Source organism: Hipposideros armiger, unplaced genomic scaffold (assembly GCF_001890085.2).
Source record: "Hipposideros armiger isolate ML-2016 unplaced genomic scaffold, ASM189008v1 scaffold_166, whole genome shotgun sequence".
In the NCBI taxonomy this organism is placed as follows: Eukaryota; Metazoa; Chordata; class Mammalia; order Chiroptera; family Hipposideridae; genus Hipposideros; species Hipposideros armiger.
In genome coordinates, this window is record NW_017731516.1 from 710324 (window position 1) to 732857 (window position 22534).

The 22534-nt window shown below is 35.7% G+C and overlaps 1 protein-coding gene across 2 annotated transcripts in view; it reads right to left on the reverse strand.

Moving 5' to 3' along the window:
- Window positions 1–546: 546 nt before the first annotated feature.
- TRHDE (thyrotropin releasing hormone degrading enzyme) overlaps window positions 547–22534 on the reverse strand; it is a 370897-nt gene continuing 348909 nt past the window's right edge. For both annotated transcript variants that reach the window (XM_019651780.1, XM_019651779.1), the window contains 4 exons: window positions 13225–13392; window positions 12539–12679; window positions 9022–9103; window positions 547–3374 (listed from right to left, as the gene is read on the reverse strand). In XM_019651780.1, coding sequence (XP_019507325.1) covers window positions 3231–3374; window positions 9022–9103; window positions 12539–12679; window positions 13225–13392 — 535 coding nt within the window. In that variant the 3' untranslated portion in view covers window positions 547–3230. The remainder of the gene's footprint in view (window positions 3375–9021; window positions 9104–12538; window positions 12680–13224; window positions 13393–22534) is intronic.

Genomic DNA, 22534 nt, shown 5'->3' on the forward strand with positions numbered 1-22534 from the left:
GCTGCTTCCAGTATTTGGAAAATTTCCAACTAATGAAATAGATAGAGATATTTCAAATATGTCTTTGTATTTTAGTTGTAGGAAGGCTGTATTGAAAGTCTTAGGTTATTGTACCTGTTTCCAAAATAACAACTATATAATTTTACATAGTTCATGTCGGTACTCCGTGCCTCAGTTTTTTCATCAGACTACCAGGGCTAATATAACTTATTGTTTTTGAAGGGAGTTAGACAAAATAGCATGTTTAGAAGCTCTTTGAAAATAAAATGCAATTTATAAATATATCATACGATCTTAATAACCTTGTAAGATATTATAGTTATAATATTTGTAAATTTTACTACCACAAAAATCTCAATCCTATGACATAATTATTTGATAAATAATATAAACTGAAGTGAGTTTAAGCTCCAGCTAAAATCCACGTTATTGAAATTCAAGAATAAACCTAGCATTGTAGATACTAGCCTTAGTGGTTGTGCTTGTATATTAGAAAAACAAAAACAAAAAACTTCAAAGATTATAAGAAACTTTTAAGGGAAAATGTGTCAAAAGAGATAAAACTTTTTTATTTACAAGTTAGAGATATTTAATACTCAGTATGGTAAATAATTTAGTCCTTGCTAATTGAAACCAAGTTTTGCTGTTGAACATATATTGGCACAGTAAAGTCTTAAGCCTAGATGTTGGATGCTTTCAAAAAATTGTTATTTCATGCATATATATGATTTGTAAAACAGACAAAGAAGAGAAAGAAGATAAAAATTCTATGTAGAAAATAGAATTTTATAACTACATTTTACAGAATATTCCAAGAGATATCATTGGTCATTTTATTATTTTGAAAATATTACTTATTTAAACAACTAAAAAACGTTAAAGCCTGATATAATCTTCAACATTTGAAAGGATAACTATTGAAAAATATGTAGAACAAAAATTCCATCTCAATGTCATTGATACCACTTATACTGTTGAACAAGTATTATATGAGGTATTGAACATTGCACATAATTATACACTTAGGATTTGACATTGTAGCTAAACCAGTTGTTCAAGGCCACTAAAATACTGAAAGAGGATTAAGATTATTAACAGTGGGGAGGAAAAAAAGAACTATAACAGCCCTTCTAACTCAAATCTGGAAATGGTAATTTCACTGAAAAGAATGTCACAGCGACTAAGAATTTTCAGTAATTCACGACACAAAACAAGACATCCACCTCTAGTTTTTTATCTTCTCTATTACATGAATCCAGTGGTGATATAGTACATGTTTGGGACCTGCACAGCAGTGTGATATTTATTCTAGCTATGTCTCAAACTTACCCCTTAAGGATTTTGCATATATGATGAGTACTGATTGAATTTCATCACTTCCTATAGGTGGGATGATTCTTAGATTTTATAGTAAGCATTACTATGTCTTATTAACACCACATAGAGTATTTAAAATTTATGTGTTTTAATTGAATGAAGCACTGGAAAATTTAGGTATAAATAGTTATTAACTGCTAAAAAGAGAAAATTCAGTTTTAGGTGATATTCATTCTATGGATTAGGAACTACAAACTTGCAAATAAATCAATGGCTCCAGTTTCAAAAATAACTATCTTTTCCCCCCAATGTGCATTGGCTATTAGAATTAGAATATTTTCTTTCAGTGATTTGCAAGAAGATTTGGAGGAGTGGAAAACCTCAGGAAAATAGAAAGTGGTCCACAAACATTTGACTTATGTACAGTAAGTGTATTGGTAGTTTATAATAATAAACAAAATATGTCAATTTGGAGCATCTAAGCAATGTTTGGAGAGCTGGCCTACTGGGTGAGAATACCATTTAAAAACACTTGTGTTACATAACACAAAGCCATGAAAAGGGGGGTCAATGCCAAAGAAAAAGCTTTGCTCAAGAAAAGTAACTTTTCTTCTTAATGGATGGCACAACTGGCATCAAAGGTCATTACAGGCTAATAGACCCCCTTGAGGTATGGTTGCTTAATGGAGGATTAGATTCACACTGACACAAAACTAACATACAGAGAGAGAGGTTTCAACTCTTTGGACCACCCAACGTGAGAAGGAAAAACAAACAAGATGAAAAATAAATATTTTTGCAGCACTAACAATGATTAAATATGCACAATTGTTTTATGCAATAAGAAGTTTGAGGAAAATGATGACAAAAATCCATATTTTGAATGTGAGGTGGACACTTAGGAGAATTAGAACAATGTTGAGTTTATACTTAAATTTTGTTTGAATTCATTTTTATGTAGTAGAATGGACGATTGTTCAGGGAGTAGTAGACAAAAACCCATAACAGTTCGGAAATTTAGTCAGGAAATTGTCAGGGATGATAGTGTTGAGATAAATTCTTTTTAGCCTTTTCTAAGCTTGCATTAGTTTATAAAAAGAGATAAATTGTCTTTGATCTGAAGAGATTCTTTGCAGAAGTGCAGTGTACAACATACTATATACATATGGGGCTTCCCTATGTACATATACATATGCATACACTATTGATATGCCTTTTTAAATGTATACACAGATTTAACTCAAAGAAAATGAGTTAGCAATACAGTAATCATTGCAAGACAATCCAAGTGCTGAAATAAGTGACACTGATCACTTAAAGGGCTATTTTACCTCTTACAATGCCCAAGACTAAGAATATATAATTCCCCTTTTTTTAGTGTTTCTTTCATTGCAACACTGATTGTCATAGATAATCTTTGTGCTTTTGCATAATGCCCATCCTGGAGGTAACATATATTCACATACAGCATTGGACATTTTAAATAAGCATGCTGGAACACAGGCAGGACCATACAACCATGCACAAAATATTCTGAATATGTATTTCCAAACTGACTGCAACACCTACATGCACCACTATCATATTTGGTCCTGGAGAGCAAGGAATGTACAGCTGAAGCAATCATGGCTAGTTTCATTTGCAAGAGTTTCTTTAGAGAAGGACACCCAGTAGAGAAACAAAACAGAATGAATGAAACACACACACACACACACACACACACACACACAGACACACACACACACACACACGCGCACACACACACATATCCCCCAAAACCAACAATTAAAAAAAAAATTTCCTCCCACATGTTAACACTGAAAATCTCGCCATTCTCCATGTAGCACATTTTTCTCATTCCACAGAAAACAGGTCTCTTCACAGAATTCTGAGCTGACGGTTTATGACAGGTATTAGTGTCTCAGAGCTTTTCCTAACCACTGGAAAAGCTCGTCTTGGTAAAGCATTTTCCAGCGCACATTGGCTTCGACAGTTTCCACTGCTCTTGAGAAAGAAGCAGCAGCGACTCCATCATAATTCTTCATAAAGTTCTTTAGCTGGAAACAGAAATTTTAAAATGGTAAATATGCATGTCTTAATATGAACTCATGTCCAACATACGTAAACAAGAATCCATTGGAAACAATGTGCCATGGTCACTGCAGAAGCTATATTTAATACATGGAACCAGTTTAGTAATGAAATGCAATAGAAGAGATTGTGTCTATTAGGTGTGATTTCTTTTGGAACTGAAAGAAAAAAAAAAGAGTAGACATTACTCTTTTAAATAACTCCAAATTCAGCTTCTTGTTTCACAAATAAATATTAAAACAGACATATTTTTTCTTATCATAATAGGTTGAAGGAATTGTGATGAAGCTGAATTCTAATTATAAAGCATATCCAATGGACAGAATAGCCTTAAAAGATGAATGTAAGGATTAACGTTCATTTTTTTTGTTTGTAGAGAGAAAATATTCTTCATCTTGTCCAAATAAGCATTATGAGGGCTTGACACTACCATGGATGGTAAGGAATTACCAAAGTTATTGAGTGGTGGGGGAAAAGTAATGATGATATAAAAGCTGGATGATTAAATGACATTACAATCACCTAAGTAACTAGATATAGAAAGAATGAAGGAGGAATGTTGTCTCATTTAAGTAGAGAATTTGAGACTTAATTAAAATAAGCTATAATTTTTTAAAGTTTTGTCCTAATTTTTATGGATATAAGATTTTCTCTAGCAAGTTCACATACTCTAGGAGTGTTTGAGGATTTTATTTCCAAGATGCAATACTAGCAGTTTTTCTTTCTATTTGATATGTCTTAAGAAATTGGCAACCAACCAACAATTGCGACGTTAATAGACAAATGTGAAAAATCATCTTGCAACACAGAAACATTATGTGGTGTAATTAGTGTGGGGTGTGATTCATCTACACGGTGGGTGCCACATGGAGGATATGCCAGGAGGGAAATGCAGTGCGTGAAGATTGGCTCAAGGACAATCAAGAAGAACTGGAGTGGGGAGGAGGGAGTATTTAAAATGGAGTGAATTATACCTTTCGAATTAATCTAAAAACCGGTTCGTGGGCATTTTGGTTTGTTTCTGACAAGTGTTATTTTGTTTACATGCTACTGATGGGTTTTCTCAAGGTTTAACCTCTACTTTCCTATGAACCCCTGTGCCTCATTGCTTGGATAACCATATCTCAGAGCTATGCCCTTTACAAGAGTTCAAAAACACTATGCTTTGATAACAAACCTGTAAAATATCCAATGTTTAACAAAGATTTATCAGTGCTTTCCTTATAACTGATTTAACAGTTGACCAAATTTACACATACAAAGGAAAGAGGAAGAAGGGAAGGGATTGGAATTTACTGAATAGCTCCACTATTAGACACCGTACCGTATACATATACCTGTAACATGTACAAATACCTAAGAAGGAAGCCTAATGGAAGCACTTGAATCATATTTTTAAGTTCTAGCTGATTAATCCAATAATTCATTTGTATTTATATTTTATGTTCAGATTGATTCAGTCTATATCCCTAAAGCAGCAAATAATACATTTTGATCTAAGCTTTGCATTTTGTGTTTCAATTTAGTACAAAAACATGTACATTACATTGTACATTTGTACATTACGTATGTACGCGGTCTGACAATTAAGTTCACGAACTTGTTGCAAGCTGTTGCTAACCTTTTTTGATATCAGAGGGATTATTCATTATGAATTTGTACCAACTGGACAAACAGTTAACCAAGTTTACTATTTGGAAGTGATGAAAAGGCTGTGTGAAAAAGACGACCTGAACTTTTCTCCAACAATTCATGGCTCTTGCATCACAACAATGCACCAACTCACACGCACTCACTGTTTGTGAGGGAGTTTTTAGTCAGTAAGCAAATAACTGTATTGGAACACCCTCCATACTCACCCGATCTGGCCCCCAGTGACATCTTTCTTTACCTGAAGATAAGGGAAATATTGAAAGGAAGGCATTTTGATGACATTCAGGATGTCAAGGGTAATACGATGATAGATAGCTCTGATGGTCATTCCAGAAACGGAGTTCCAAAATTGCTTTGAAGGGTGGACTAGGTGCTGGTGTTGGTGCATAGCTTCCCAAGGGGAGTACTTCGAAGGTGACCGTAGTGATATTCAGCAATGAGGTATGTAGCCCTTTATCTAGAATGAGTTCATGAACTTAATTGTCTAACCTTGTACATTACAGTGGCATTATTTACGCAATATACGTCAATCAGGGGAAAAAAATGACATCTACTCCTTTAAAATATGTTCTGTTTGATTACATAGTTTCCTAGGCAGTCACTGAATATGCCAGGTAGTGATAATGACCCTTTGGCTGCTTTGATTCTGTGGAGCTTGCTTTTGGCCTCTTGATGAGATGTCAAGCCATTTGGAACACATGAAGTAAAACTCTTAAGTCTTCCTCAAAGACAAACTGTGGATTTAAATATGAACATGCTGTTTATACGATAGTAGGTTAGATTATCCTGCAAGAGGATTCATTTCTTAAATCACTATTTAAGTACACTAAATACTGGGCTCTGAGAGCCTGAGGTGACTCACATGAATCTTAGGAATAGCTTATTCATCAGAATACACCTGGCCCACTTTCCATGGTTGGTACAAATTGATCTTATGCCCTGTATTCCTCCACAGCTCTTCTGGCAAACAGGTGGGCAGAGCAGCCCTCTAACTGGTCCTAGGGTGTGATTACAGTGCCTTCCAGATCGACCCCTGCCTCACTACAGGCCATGGGGTAGCTGGAAGCCAGCTGGCATTGCAGTTTGCTTATTTCTGCAGCTCTTTGGTAGGCTTTGTGCCATTGTTAGTTTTTATTATTGTGTTTCCTAAATATGTATGTGATCTTATGCTTTTATTTGAAAGTGTTGCAAGTTTAGACATTTTTATAAAATAACATTTAGTAAGATGTCAGAGTTGTTTGTGCTCCCTGCTCTTCACAGCATAAAATTTCTAGACATGTTTGTTAATTTCTCTATTTAAAGAAACCATTTTACCATTTTATAAAACTCTCATTTTAGGGTACTTTAGACCCTAAACATCATAAAATAAATTATTTGTAGAGTAAATTGCAAAACATAATATACTCTTAGTAACCATATAAATGAATTGGATTAGCTATTGCCCTAATATGAGATTTGTATTTTCACATTAAAACTGTATATGGGATGTCTATGGTGCGCGGGACCTATGTATTCTTCTACAACAGTGTTGTATATTAGGTTCAAGAGGCAGCAAAATGACTGCTGAGAAGGATTGCTTAATGGACATTAGTATAGAAAAATGGCAAGGGCCTCTGAGGTTCCATGCAGCTGTACTTCCATTAGTTTAAAATTAAGGAAATAGTGCACTGTCTCCTGGAGAAATATTGTTCAAATTGTGAGAGCCATGTAATTAAAGGAAATTGCCAGTTTCAGGTTCTAGAATGCAGTTTTGGGGATGGGACTAGGAACAAGATAAGTATCTCTACTTAATGGCCCTAAAGCTGATGGGGATCGTTAAAGTCTCAAATGAGTTTTCAGAATTCATAAAGATGCTGATTCCCTTTTGATCTATTAACTGTTGAAAATAAGAATATGCCATATCCAAAGGAAACACATTGGGATTTCTGCTTACAAGGATGATTGGTTATGGGAGAATGAGACTGAAATTTCCTCAGCCCCTTTATATTTATGGGAGGGAGTTGTCAGCAATACAAATTAAACCCCCATCCCTCCCAACAATAGCAGTCCCCGATCCTACCGGGAACTAGGTAATGACAGTACAGGAAAGCCTCAGGCCACAGTTGTTAAACTAGAGAAGACAGAGCCAGCAGCTGTGTCCTGAAGGCATTCACCCCGCCTGCCATGGAGAGCCTCTATTGTGAAGTCAAAGTCACAATTTAATTTCAGTTTCGAAGTTGTACCTTTCATTATAGGGGTATCTTGAAACATTACAAATGGAAATGAAATCAAGTGTAAAACATCGGACGTATAAGCGAAATATGTATAACCAAATGGTCAGTATATGATAAAATCAATGAAATGTCCATTGAAAAGATGGTTTTGTTTTGGGGTTTTTTTGTTTGCTTTTTCCCATAGCCTGGGCATTACTGAAGCAAGGAAAATAGAGAAAAAACACGCAGAGTTAGAGGACGTAAGAAGGGAAAGAGGGTACAAGAGAGAAACAGGGAGGAGAGGGGAGAGCTGGGAGAAGGCAGGCAGCCACCCGGAAGGGAGCAGAGAGGGGAAAGGACAGGAGGGAAGACAGTGTTCACTTCTGCGTCACTTCAACTTGTCACTAAAAGAGTCTTTCACGCCCACGTTATTGAATGTAAAATCATAGAATTAAAAGTGCTTCATTTAGATACAGAGAAACTGGGAAACAATCATTAATTGTAATTGATCTTTCTGCTTCGTATCGATATGACAAAAGTCCTTCCCGTTTAGCCTCTTTTCTTAAAAAATATAGTGCAACGTGTGCCGGGGCCTTCAAACCCAAATCCTTCCGGGTTGGGAACACATGTAGCAGGGCTAAAAATGAAATTTCAAACAATTACAATGAGAGACTTCGCTTAGCTTAGCTCATGGTGTGAAGGAATCCAAGTCAGCACATGGGGAGTGATCATACAAAACTGAGCAATAGCAGAAAAAATTAAGGATGGCGCCAGGGTGGAAGCCTCTGGAGGACTGCTGCTCAAGGTGATTACCTCTGTGTCACAGCCTCAGGCATTCATTCCATCAGTGAGGAAACCATGACTTTCAATGACAAGGCTCAGCTATACTTTATAATGGAGGAGAGCAGGAGGTGAAAGAGATAGATGTTTGAAGCCCCACTCAGCATTTAATCAATTAAAAGTATCTATATATTGTTCCTTCCTCCCATCCACTTACCCTTTCCCATTTCACACCTCTCTCTACTAGAGATGTGGGTAGTCAAAACAGTAGCTGGCTCCCAGAGAAATAAGCCAGAGAAAAAGGAAAATATTAGATACTCCACAAATTGGATGCTGGTGCTTAAAAAATGAAGTTTATTTCCATTAATGAAATTCTTCTGTGATGGAACCAAGCAGAATTTTAAACAAACTACTAATCTCAATATATTGCCAGGTACACTCCCTTCCAACATATGAATTCATTCTATTCAATAGGCTGGATAGCATGAAACATTGTCACCACATCCAGGTATTGGTGTGGACCCACACCATTCTTGGTGTGGACCCAAGCACAAAGCAGCGAGACTCAAGTTCTGTACCTCAGTTTCAACCTTGGTCTTCTGTATCCAAATACTCAGTCATTGTGACAGGATAATTTTGTGTTTTTTTGAGGATCTTAATCTGGGTTCACAGAATCAGCTGATGAGCAGCTAAATGTATCCAAGATTTTGGGAGTGGATTTGGAATCCTCCAGTTTGAGAATATTTATATTCAAACACTTTTCCCAGGTATTTAATGTTTAATATGTTAGAAATACTTCTGCAAATAATGAATTGAGTAAAGACTTTAGCATGGGTGTGTTTGTGTGTGTGTGTGTGTGTGTGTGTGTGTGTGTGTGTGTGTGTTAAAGAAATGGGTATGAATCTGTTGGAAAGAAATGGTTGAAGTAAATGTATTATTTCATATGTTTATAAAAGAAAAGCATTAGAACTCATCTTAAAATATTTACCTCTTTGAGTTCACCTTCAGTATTAAGAAATTCTGTAACTCCACTGATAAGTTTGGAATTCATAAATAATGCCTCTCCATACCTCAAAAGATAAAAACAAAGTTTTAATGTTAATACAGGCAGTAATTTAATAAATAATACAATAAAGATTTTTTGGAATCCTTCTCAAGGTTCCATTTGACCAGTGTTGTCTTGATGCCATTAACATCTTGGAACATTCAAGGTCATTTCCCTAAGGGAGTTAGACAGGTGCAAAGAGTCGTGTGTCTAAGGGATACCAGTACAGGACACCTGATTTAGCTCACAATTTTTAAGAGAGGTCTAAGTTGTAGTAAGTTAAAAGACAAAACAAAACAAAGAAAACAAAGGAACCCTCTAAAATTAGATTTAGGAATTACTATTATATTCCCAATCCAAGGCCTGAGGAGGAAATATTTTTAAACATTCAACTTTAAAGTAACCTAGCTCACTATAAGGAAAAATAACCCCAACAAAGGAAACAGGACTGCAAGACAAGTTTGGGCATTATCAGATATCACACAGATCCTTTGGTCTGGGCAGTCATAATTGACATTGGCAGTCTCCTTTTTTGTGCTTAGAAACTGAGCCAAATTTCTCAAAAATGATTCCAAAAATTTTAACATTTTTTGTTCATATTAAAATAAAATATCAAGTTGTTCACTTGAATTGATAATCCTTCTACCACAAGCATAATTCCTTGACTTATGACCCAAGGTAAGGAACAATTTGGGTCTGTGCGTTAGAAAGATTTCTCATTTAATTGACTTGTCTCCTTGATATGCTAATTGTTTGATAATTGATATGCTAAGGACATGCTAATTGATAATTGATATGCTAAGGATATCTATCAGAGGCTATCATACTTTTAGAATTAAGAAAAGTACACCAAAAATAAGATTCTGAGTTTTTGGAAGTAGAGATCCAGCCACTGTTACGATAAGTTTTGTAATGTTGCTCTTACTTGTGGGACTTTAAGTAATTCAGTTTTTGAAGCCTTGGTTTTCTCATCTGTAAAATGAGAGGACTAAACTGGATGAGTGTCATAATTTGATGTAATTCTAACATTAAACTATTCCATGGGAAAATGTTAGCTAAATAAAATAAATAGGCAGTCAATAACAATATAAGAAACCATTAATAATCACTTATGTGGTTCCAGAAATGGCTTACTGTCCAGGAATGAAAATAATTATTTTTCTAAGAGTGTTTTGCTCATGTAAAAAATGAATAAGGTACAATCCTTTCCTTGAAGGTATTATACTATCTAGTATTGTAAGCACATAATTTCCATATTGTGGTTAAATGTGCTGATAATGAAATTATACACCTTGTTCAGAGAAAGTTTCTTTAGCTGTGGGATCTTGGGAAATGATTCAGGGAGATGATGGCATACACACTGAGTATGGAGTAGTTCCGAACATTAAAAGAAGAAAGAAATTTTAGGCAGAGGACCAACATAAACAAAGGTAGCAAGGTCCAAAACAACATGGTGTGTGCAGACAACTACAAGCATTTGGTATTAAGAATGTATGAATTGCGAAGCTGAGGATAGCAGGATAAAAGGCTGAGGGGTCAGTCAGAGGATTTATTAGGGAGTTTAGATTGTCAGTGTGGCACAGAACCATAGAAGGTTTTACATCAGGGAAATGTAACTTTTGGTTTTCAGAGTGATTCTTGGAACAAAGGGAAAAGGTGAGTGTGTGTGTGTGTGTGTGTGTTGGACATAATTATAGAGGCAGGGAGACAGAGGCTATTGTTAAGAGTGCTGGTAAGAAATAAGAACTTGCACTGGGGGCAGTGGTAGCAGGAAAGAAGAATAATTCAGGAAACATTTAGGAATTGTTAAACTGACAAGACCTCAAGCCTAATTGTTACAAATAGCAAGGGAAAGGGAAAGCAAGCCATATGTAGATTTCCAGGTGTCTGGGTTGAACAACTGGGGAAGAGTCACAATGTTAGCTGAGAAAAGGAAGACATGAGGAAAATGACAGGTTGAGCTTTTTAGGTACACCCCAGTAGGAGATCACAACAGGTTACAATCTATTCTAGGGTGATTCACAGGTTAAATGCCTGAGTAAGAGATATAGATTTGAGAGTGACTGAAACCATAGAGGAGATGGCAAGTAAACCAGTGAGAATCTGCAGAGCAGGAAGTAAGGAGAACCACGGTTCTCCTTAAGGAGAACCACGGTGGACAGTACCCTATGACCTCAAATGTTCAAGGATTGACCAGGAGTGGGAGTAGTAGATGAAGACAATTCTATTTGTCAAGATAAACACTGCCCTATCTGTACATATGCTAAAACCTTAACCTTCGTACCTTTTGATTAGAGATCATGAGCTCTCTGAGACAAAACAGGCATATCAGGAACTAAACATTTCTTGGTAAGGACTAAACTATGTATACATTACGTTGAACTCTGATCTACCAAATCACTCCCTAAAGAAACTCAGTGTGTTTGTAAATATTTAATACACTTTATAATGAAATGCTTGTATACATTAATTTCACCTTGTGTCTGACTGTTCACTATGTTATTATGTGCATGACAACAAAGCAAGTTCTAATCTTCCGATCATTCCAATTTCTGAGTTGAAAATACAAAAAAGCCTAGGTATGTTCTAGGAATATCAGTGCTTTCTGACAATAAAATATCTCTAGCTAGAAATGGGTTTTAATAGGGCACATCCATTCAAATTGAACTCTTTATATGAGGGCAACTGATAAAGGTGTACGTTGTAAAAATAAAGTTTATATATCCATTTTTTAAGAGACAGAACAGTAGGTGTGCACACTATCTGGGGACATTTAAGTTTGAGAACATGCAGCATTTACATGCTCTAAAATAAATTTAATTTTAAAAGGCCACTGAGATTATCAGAGTAATAAATTAACATGTATTGTAATATATTTAAATATATAATAAACTATTTTCTATAATTGAGGGGGAAGAATTCTCACCATGAAACAAGATATTTCAGGAATGAATTCAACTGCCAACACTAAGTATACAATGATTCGAATATTCCTTCTCTATATCATGATTTTATTTTAGGTATTTTATGATTTTATACTTAAAAGAAATTGAAAACATTTCTACAGAAGTAATTTTTTGTTGTTATAATACCAGTATATCTGATTTATAAATTTTTTTTTATAACACATTCAGGACCTAGGGGTTTCATGATACAATTTCTTCAATCTTGGACAGTTTAATAGATTTTTCCAGGAAAGTTGCTCTGCTAAAACTTTTCACTCCCCACATTTCCATATATAATTACAGTTATCAGTTTTAATAAATTAATAATTTTATAGAATTATTAAAATAATTTTGACTTCCACAGGAGTGGCAACACCCATCTTGGTTGACTATTTTAAAATCTAATTCTATTATGTGGACCTTGACTCGAACACAAAAAGTTGGTTTTTTTCTCTCATGTGTTTCTCTCATTAATTTACTCACTCAAGTAGGAATGATTGAACTCTTATATCTACCTGGTATTTAATATCTTCCACTTATCTCTGAAAAACTTCCAGGCCAGGTCCCGGCCATGTGGATTTCGAGCTACGTGGATTATCACATCGATTGCATCTTGATCCAGCACCACCTCAGAATTCAGTGACAGATTCAGGAGCCTTTAAGGATAGAATTACGGGAAAACTTTTAGCCAAACAACTTAAACATTTTTATAAAATTACATGGTCTAATTTATCATATTCCTCAAGAGAACAGTCCAGTGTAAACTTTACTAATACAAATTTATCAAGCAATAATTTTCTGGTTATTAAAAAAGGAAGAACAAATTCATAGTATGTTAATTAATACATTAATTAAATTCTGAAATAAATCTTGTGAGTGGAGCAATCACAATTCTGGTTTGATGATGCAAACTTACATTTAAAATGATTTATAGTAAACATTTCTTTTTATATTGAAATATTGTTTTACATGTGTGAATAAAAATATATAACAAATTAGTTAGAAACAAAGGTATATCTTTCAAGTCACCTAACATGACTAACACCTTTAGTCATGTTAACAGATCAATTTTCCTTAACTCTAGGCAGATATATTTCATAGTAGCCACCATATATTCTAGGAAATAAAATCAACTTCACAACAGTTTGATAAACAGAATACTTTCATTACACAAGTAAATTTAGAACATTAATTGACCCACCTATTTAATAAATTCCTGTCATCGCTGCAAGTTAAGGCTTCCAATAATATTTTCTTCTCAGAAACTGCCATGGTGGAGTGGAATTTCATCCATATGAATTCCCAGACATCCTCATCTAGCAGTGAAACTCCTGTACAGTACACGATGTCTCTAACATTTAGTGGTATTCTAAAGAAGCAACCCATGGTGGTTTTCTGTTAATTAAAAGCTTCATAGTATTTAAAATAAAGACAAATGCTTTATTACAGTCAGTTTTTAAAAGACGATTTTGTCAATTAGATTTTTACCTAAAAGACAATAATGCTATATAGTAACAATATTCAAAAACATTGGTGACTGAACAAATAAAATAATGTATTCTATTTAAAGGTAGTTTTGAATGCAGTATTCGTTCTCACTCTCGAAACTATATTTAAACAAAAAAGTAAAACATAAAGGCTTAAGAAATGAATAAAAATAGGGTGCTTTATATTTTCACCAACACTAATATACTTATCAACCAAAGATTTTGTTCTCACAATTGGTAAATCCAAGAATGACAAGAAAGCACTGGTGAAAAGACTGACTAATTTAGGTAGAACAGAAACATTTTCTCCTAAATTCTTAGAACATTTTTTTCTAAAATCATTTTCCTCAAATAGCTCTCTAAAGTTTAGAATATAAAAGATTATTATGCAGATAATAAATAAAATATAAGTAGTAAATTTTCAGAAAGTAAAAAGTTCTTTTTCCCTGTGTTTACAAAGGTGACTATAAAAATAGACTAAATTTTGACTTTGATTCAAAAATAAATGTTATAGCAGGAAACTGTGGATTTAAATAGTCTCGGCTATTTATAAGTTGTAAATTCTCATGTGTACTTCACCATAGAAAAATTTTACTAAATATTGTTCTTCCAAGTTTCTATTTATACCCCACATTTAAAAAAAATCAGTTCTCTAAAAGAACACTCCAATACTGAGAAAAAGATAAAAATGAATTTGTGCTTTGTGCAATATTCAGTAATCTATTATCACAATTTCTCACTTATAATTTAAATAATATTAAGAAGTGTTTTTTTCTGGATAACAAGATAAAACAATCTCTTCTGAAGACTTAGGACTTTGAAGGTTAAAAGACTGCTATCTTTAAAGGAGTATTTGGAAAACTGGCGAAACTGTGTGAATGACTATCAGTAAGATGATCACCATTTTGTTCTGTCAGGCAGCTAAGTAAGGCTACAATCAGGACGCTGAGGACTGTGCATCAGGATTCCAGATGTGTAGAGTTGTTAGTAGTATCCTACAAATGCATGGTTCCCAGAAGTGGCTAAAACTGTATTATTCTGTCTCTTCCTGCAAGGAATTAAAGTGTTTGGAGAAAAGTTACTTTAACTTCTCTGACGGACGCCTTTTCTCTTTGTGGTATTAGAAGGCAAGCATTGTGTTTGTTTGATTTGTTTTATTTTTTAAGGAAACAAAAGGAATACAGACATCAGAAGACACCAGCAAAGAACTTCACATTTTCTGCTATCTTCCTTCTTAGCCCTGGAGCCCCATGAAGAAAGTACCAATAATTTCCCGAGGTTGGTGAAACCTTCTCCCTGCTGTGTATATGGCTGCTGGCCAAGTGGCACACCTGAAATCACTAAGGATTCAAAATGCCACCACATTCTGAAGAATGTGTGAATCCTCATAGATACAATATAAAATTACAAAGATGCCTCCATGTTTACTAACTGCAATTAGAAAGCTAAACAAGCTAGTCTTTCTCTAACTCAAAAGCTAGAAAAGAGGATGAGTCTTTTCTTCCAAAAATTACAGGTTACGGAGCACAATACCATCTCATCATCATGACTTTAGCCAAGAGATTCAGTACAAAAATTTACAAGATATAATAATAATACGTCTATTATAATCATCCACTTATCAATCATTGCATATTTTCTTAATGTTAGACATACTAGTTACAGTTTACTTTCTAAGAGAAATTCATTAAGTTATTGATATACCAAAGAGAGTACAGGACTAGAGCCCATTGAATTAGGTTTGCTACTGCCTAGGAAACCAGCCTCCATTACCAGTGATTTCAAGTAGAAAAAACATACAGAAATATAGAAAAGGGAAAAAAGGTAAAAGGATAAAGCAGATATTAAACCATGTTCCTTAGAACTAACTTGAATGCCATATACTATAGTCACTAGCAACAAACCATATTTTTGTTATTCAGTAATTGCTATTGGCTGATGCTGACCTGTGTAAGATGACTAAATGGATTGGCAGGTGGAAAGCCCTGGACACTGGCTAAAGGGGCATCACAGGTAGAAAACAACACTTTTATGCAATACTGTGTTTCAGGGTACACATCTTATTTAATCTATATAATAAGATCATGACATGTCTATTTTAAAATTCTTTTTGCAAGAGAAGGAACTATGCATAATAACAGCTGTACAGTATGTTGAGAACCAGGATGACCTACCTGTACATGTAAGTCCTTCTTATTTTTATTAGCTTACAGATGGCTAATGACAATGAAAATAAGATATATTGATTTATATTATTACTAATACTCAAATAATTTTCACTGAATTCTGATTTTTGTTATTCAATCAAATGCCACCTGATAAAAAGTAAATACCACAAAAAGTTTTAAATAAAAATATGCGATGTCCTTTAAGAGGATACAATTAACAAGCCCTGGGCCTAGCCAATGAGCTGCATCTAAGCTAAGTAACACCAATGCATCTAACCCATAATTTTCTTAGTGCTGAACTGGCCACAGATGTCACCACTAACCTCTTTTTAAATTATTAATATTTTTTATCCACAGCCTAATCAGTCATCTTTGAGACATATTCAATATTGCGAAGCTGTTTTTCCAATCATAAGTACTCATTCTGTTCATTGAAGAGATCTTTATTAAAACACAGCCTCTGGGTGACTGAGAGGACATAGGGAGCAGAGTATTTAAGGAGCTGCTGTATGGCCAGCTGGTCATCCACAGAGGAAGGAGGAGAAATCTTGAATGGCAACCCAGCACTAAAGTATTGGAGGGAATGGCAGACAGACCACCCTGAAGGAATCTCACAAAAGTTGTCCTGGGCAAAGGAGGCCTTTGCAAGTCAACCTTCCCCGACTAGTGGCAGGTTCTGTGTCTGAAGCTGAAGCTACCAACCAAGAGCAAAACCGCATCATTTGGACGTGCTCTGCAAGAAACTGCACGTCAGCTTTCAGGCTTGCCAGCAGCTGTCCCTCTGGACACAGCCAGTGTGTCAAATGTGATTACTATGAAAACGGGACACACATATGTTTACACATATAATCTGAAGCCTGTTGATGGCCCACTGAAAAATAGCCCCCAGTCTCAGCTACACATCCATGAAATCTCAGGAAAGAAATAGCTCTATTAGCAGATGCTAGGAGATACGTGCAGCTTAAGGTTCATGAGGCTCCTTAGAACAGCAAGGGCAGAGCTGATGAGCCGGAGAATACCGCTCTGATTTTTCTAGCGTCTCTTCCCATCCCATCAACAACTCATCTTCCTCACCCACCCAGCAGATAAAGAATCGATGTATTGTTCACAAGATGATTTGTACTTATCTCTGAAAATAAGCCAAGGCTGGAGAGAGCTGAATCTGCCAAGGACCCTCGGTTCCCAACGATTTCCATGGTTAATAAAAACCCCGCCCCCCCCTTTGTGGCTACATTTGTCAAGATGTTCTAATAACATTTTAGCAAAATAATTGCTCTGGGGAGAGTTTAAGATCTCAGTGTATAAACCGAAGTCATTAGGAACAAATGAAAAAGCTCATTTGTTTGTAAAGCATGAGCTGGTAAACCCACAGAACCCATAGTTACGAACAGTGCAAATGCATCCTGGGAGATTCTTGATGTCAGGATTACAGGGAGAGAGGGCCCCTTCTCGTGAACACAAAAATTGTTTGTGAAAATGAGAATATCCCCACAGTCACTTCTCTTTAACTGCTCCTCAGAACTAAGTATTTTAATGGATTTTATCACCTGGGTAAGAAAGCTGTGCTAGTTTTTCTCTAGGAATGGTATACATTGTATATGTGAGCAGGCAGCTAGTCTCTCCTAGCTGCCTTCCTCTGAGATGAATGGGGTAATGCTTAGCCAAAAGGAAATGCCTTTATTTTTACTAGGGTACTAAGATCGCAGAAATTATCACCTAATTAGAGTAACTTGTACTATGTATTTTTTTTCTATTCTCTATTTAAATAGGATCATGACAGAGTTCATTTGTATGATACAAGTTTTAAAGCATAAAAGTTCAGTATATTATTGTAAAGTAATTTATTTTTGTATTTTGGTATTTATTCTTTTTTTTTTTACCTTGCCCAAAGCAAATGCCTTTGTAAAGGATAAGTAAATATCTAATTACATTTATAAGACTCTGTTACTATTAGAATAAAATATATTCCAATATAGACAAATGCTATTAAATAAGATACAGCACAAATTCTGATGATACAGTTAAAATATCTCCCATAGAAACTATTACTTGACAAAGAAAAAAAAATCACACTCTTTTAAAATATAAATTTGGACCAGTAACTGCCTCTAAGACTGGGCGAGTCAAGGTCATTGCTTTGGGCTTCATTTTTCATTCTAATTGGACAAGGCTATAGTACATGACTTCTAAGGTCCCTTCCCGTTCTATTGGTACAAGATTCTTTTCATTAGTAATTGTATTAACATTGAAATGTGGTTTTAATTATTTTCAAAGACAATGACAAAATTTTCTCAAATCACTAGCTTCTCTAAGAGCACCTCTTTCTTTCAGGGACACTACGCATGCTATTGATATAGAGCATGGCTTACCATTTAATTAATTTTACTTAATTTGCAGTTAATTAATTCATTTAAAAGATCATTTGCCTAATCTAATTAGAAATTAAAAGACAGTTTTGGTTGAGGCTTCCTCACTGACACTGCAAATCTTGTTCTGCCTTATAAGGACTAATGTTCTTACTTCTTCCAGGGCAGACAATCTGTGACTTTAAATATCAGACTGACAAAGAACCTGCATTTCCAAAGGCTGACCCTGCTCACAGTGTCCCCTACCTCCATCTCTCATTCTATCCCTAATCCCTTAGTCCCGTAGCTACTGCTAAGAAAACCATCCTGAGAAAAACTTAAAGTTATTTAGAAAGGATGTGTGATTTTTTTTTTTTTAAAGATTTTTGTTGTGGAATTGGAACAATGCTGGGGAATTGGGGGAAGGGGAACAGACAAGTTGCTGTCGTTTTGTTTTTCAGTCTAGTTGTGGAGGACGTTGCTTCACTGGCCCAAGTTGGCATTATCATTGTGCACCTCCCGGGCGAGGCAGATCAGTCGCTGGCTTCTGGACAGCTGCTCACTGCGCCTGCTGGCCACTCATGCTGGCTGCTGGCTACACACGGTAGCCCATGGCAGCCCACTGCAGCAGGGGCTGCAGCCTACGCCGTCGCCGGTGACTCCCGGCAGCCCAGCTCCAGGTTGAGCTGGTGTTCAGCATCTTAGCTGTAGAGGGCAGTGTCACTGGCCCCATATGTGGGATCCGATCCGGGGCCCTCTGGCGTCCCAAGCCAGCTGTTAACCAATGCACCACTCGGCCGGCCCAAGCATATGTGATTTTTTGCACCTTAGTGTCAGTTTTCCTCATTTGGAAAATGGGGATAATAATTCCTTACAGAGTTGCTACAATGATTAAATGAGATAATGTTGAGTCAGTGCTTAGTACAATGCTTGGTGCATATCAAGGGCTTAGTAAGGGCTGTATCTAAATGCTGTGCATAGCCAAGTGCAAGGGACATAGACAATTGTCTCAATATGTGGTAATGACATTCCTCCTTCTCAGTTTTATAGAATGAAGTGGCAACAGATATTTCTATCTTTCCCAAATGAGTACTAGACTAAGAAGAAAGCAGAAGTCAAGTTTTTAGACAACCTCACTAAGTGTGAATGAGTAATTATAAAAATCATGACGGACCATATATCTCAAGTTTAAGGCACTACGATAAAATATACTTTTATAATTTCACCTAACTTTACTGGTACACTTGTCCATCGAATCAATATAAAACCTCTGACAACCAAAAAAAACCCCAAAAACCAAAACAACTGAACAACAAAAAAGTATATATTGTTCCTTAATATAGCTACAAGGCCCCTGGCAAAGGGAGAAGAGAATCCCATGTGGAGCATGCAGTCGGTGACCAGTGGAAAGAGCACTTGTTGGTGATGTTGTCAGCCAGGCACTGACATGTAGCCCTGGGCTGCTCTGCTTCTAGGGAGTGCTGTCTCTGGTGCCCATATGGTGACTGCTCACTCCCATCGAAACTTAAGCATAACAAAAAGGAACACTGAAACCTCTGAATGGAGGAAAGGACAGCTCAAAACCAGTCTGCATGGCCCTTTGGACATCAAGGAAAAAAAAAATAGAGCTGGAGAAAACTGGTGGAGAGTAGACCAATTATATTTAAAATTACTGTGTTCTGGAGTGATGTCCAATAACTCTTCTTTATTTTAATTTTGCATATTTGCAAAGAGGCATATGCTGCTCTTTTATAGGAAAGGAAAAAGGATTGCTGGGAAGGGGGAGTCATTTTAGCTCTTAACATCTGGAATATATCAAAAGATTATATTTTAAGATAACTGCACTCCTTTAAAATGGCTCTTATAATGAGAATAAATGTACTTTAAATAGGACGTTCACTTTACGTAAGCTGAAATCATGTATATGAAAGTGCATGTTAAACTTGTAAGTTCCATGTATAAAGTATCTATTATTTCTATTGGTGATAAGGGAGAGAGATGGTGAGGGTTAAGAATCTGGGCTATCAGACCACTTTATAAGACATAATTGCTAAAGCTCAAAAACATGGGAAATGAAGTGACCCAGACAACGTCAAAAAGAAGAGGACAAGGGCCGGCTGAGTGGCTCAGTTGGTTAAGAGCTGGCTTGGGACGCCAGAGGGTCCCGGTTCGGATCCCACATATGAGGGCCAGTGACACTGCCCTCTACAGCTAAGATGCTGAACACCAGCTCAACCTGGAGCTGGACTGCCGGGAGTCGCCTGCAACGGTATAGGCTGCAGCCCCTGCTGCAGTGGATTGCCATGGGCTACCGAGTGTAACCAGCAGCCACCATGAGTGGCAGTCCAGAAGCCGGCGACTGATGCCTCGCCCAAGAAGAGCGCAATGATGGTGCCAACTTAGGCCAGTGAAGCAACATCCTCCACAACTAGACTGAAGAACAAAATGAAGACATCAAAGAAAAGGTAGAAAGACAGAAGAACACAAGTGAGAAATGTACAGAGAGGCCAAAAACTTCAGTGATGACGACCGTGACAGGCATGACAAAGATCTGCGAGAAAGTAAAGGGGGAAATAAAAAAGCAAACAATTAGAGGAGAAATTGTGATTTGACTTCTCTAAAATGTTTCTTTGGCCTGGATTTTAAACACATTCTACTGAAAAGCCTAGAACAGCGTTATTTAACATTTCACAACTCAGAACCCTTATGACATCCATAATCAATTAGACTTAAAAGAGCTAAAAAAAAGAACTGTTTTACAACAAAAGTAAAAAATTAAGATATCTATGATGACTCACTCTAAAACAGTGAGCTGGCAGGCTGCTAGTATAAATAGCTCTAAGAGCATAACATAATTTAAAATTTAAGAGGGCATAAGAAAAGATGAAATATTGCCATTTGCGACAATATGGATTTATCTTGAGATTATCATGCTAAGAGAAATAAGTCAGACAGAAAAAGTCAAGAACCATATGATTTCACTCGTATCTGGGATATAAAACTGAAAGTAACAAATGAAAAAGACAAACAAACAAACAAAAACTCAGACACAAACAGTTTAGTGGTTACCCTAAGGGGGCAGGGAGTGGTAGAAGAGGGTAAACGGGGTCAAATCTATGGTGATGGAAGAACTGACTCTGGGCAATGAATCCACAATGCAACAGATAGAGGATGTATTATAGAATTATATACTTGAAAGCTACATAATATTACTTACCAATGTCACCCCAATAAATTTAATAAAAATAAAAAGAGATATACAGTTTTTGTAGAAGTTGTGAAATAGCTGATAAATTGCCCTATTTATAGATGCTTGTTTTAAAGATGGGATAAATTGTTTCCTGATCATTGCTTGCCAATTACCCATGACATCTCAACAAATCTGCTCTATCTTGATCCATGAATATTTAAGCTGAGTGAAAACTTAGCTCTGGTCAGAATGCTATAAATCTAAGTGCCTGCTGTCATACAAAGTCTAGTATATAATCTATATATTTTATATATATATATATATATTATAATATGTCTAATATATAATATATACTTATATATATATATATATATTATATATATTAGTCTAGCTATATAGTTGATGTCACATATATAGTCTAATACATATATAAGACAACATACATATATGTGTGTCTGAATCACAATGATTAGGAATCAGTACTTTAAGTTAACTGTTAAGATGAAAGAAAATAATGGGGATGACACATTAGTTACAATAACAAATCCATAAGCACTGCTCTCATTCAAATCATAATGCAGGTCTGAATGTTCATGAAAACTCGACTGGATAACATTGTGCTCCACCTCGACAAATAACCTGTTGCCCAGGATGATTTATAGCAACAGTCATTGTCCTTTGTATTCTTCATACAAAGGTTGAAAATTGCACAGATTTATTGTATCCATCAAAATACTACATCTAGAAATGTGAGAGCCTGTGCAAATGTGGTTTACCTTCATTTCTAATGCATGGTCAAGGTTACTGATATTAACAAGGCTGATTCTTCAGCCTGAGAAGAAACTTTATGGCAATTTAGTTGCTTTTTTAGGTGTAACCACTGAGCTTTCATGAGTACGCAATAAGTAATATAATTCTAACCTAAGATCCCCAACTAAAAATAGATTTTATTTTGGCCAAAGTAAATTTTACCCTTTATATGTATGTGTTTTTGTGTGTGAATGTGTCTGTTTTTGTGCTTTAACCAACATACAATTCTGCAGGATTTCATAGATTTCATTGATAGATTCACTACACAAGAAAATGCTGTGCTTTTTAAAAATAGAAAAGAATTTGTATTCATATCAAATCCTACATGTTTCTATGGCTTCAATGAAACATACTTTGACCTACTGCCTTGTGAAAAAGCAGTGAAATGCATGATAAACTCCCTTTCTCTCTCTCTCTCTCTCTCTCTCTCTCTCTCTCTCTCTCTCTCTCTCCATATATATGTTTTAAAGAATAATGATAGATATAATTTAATCTGATAATTTAACTTGAT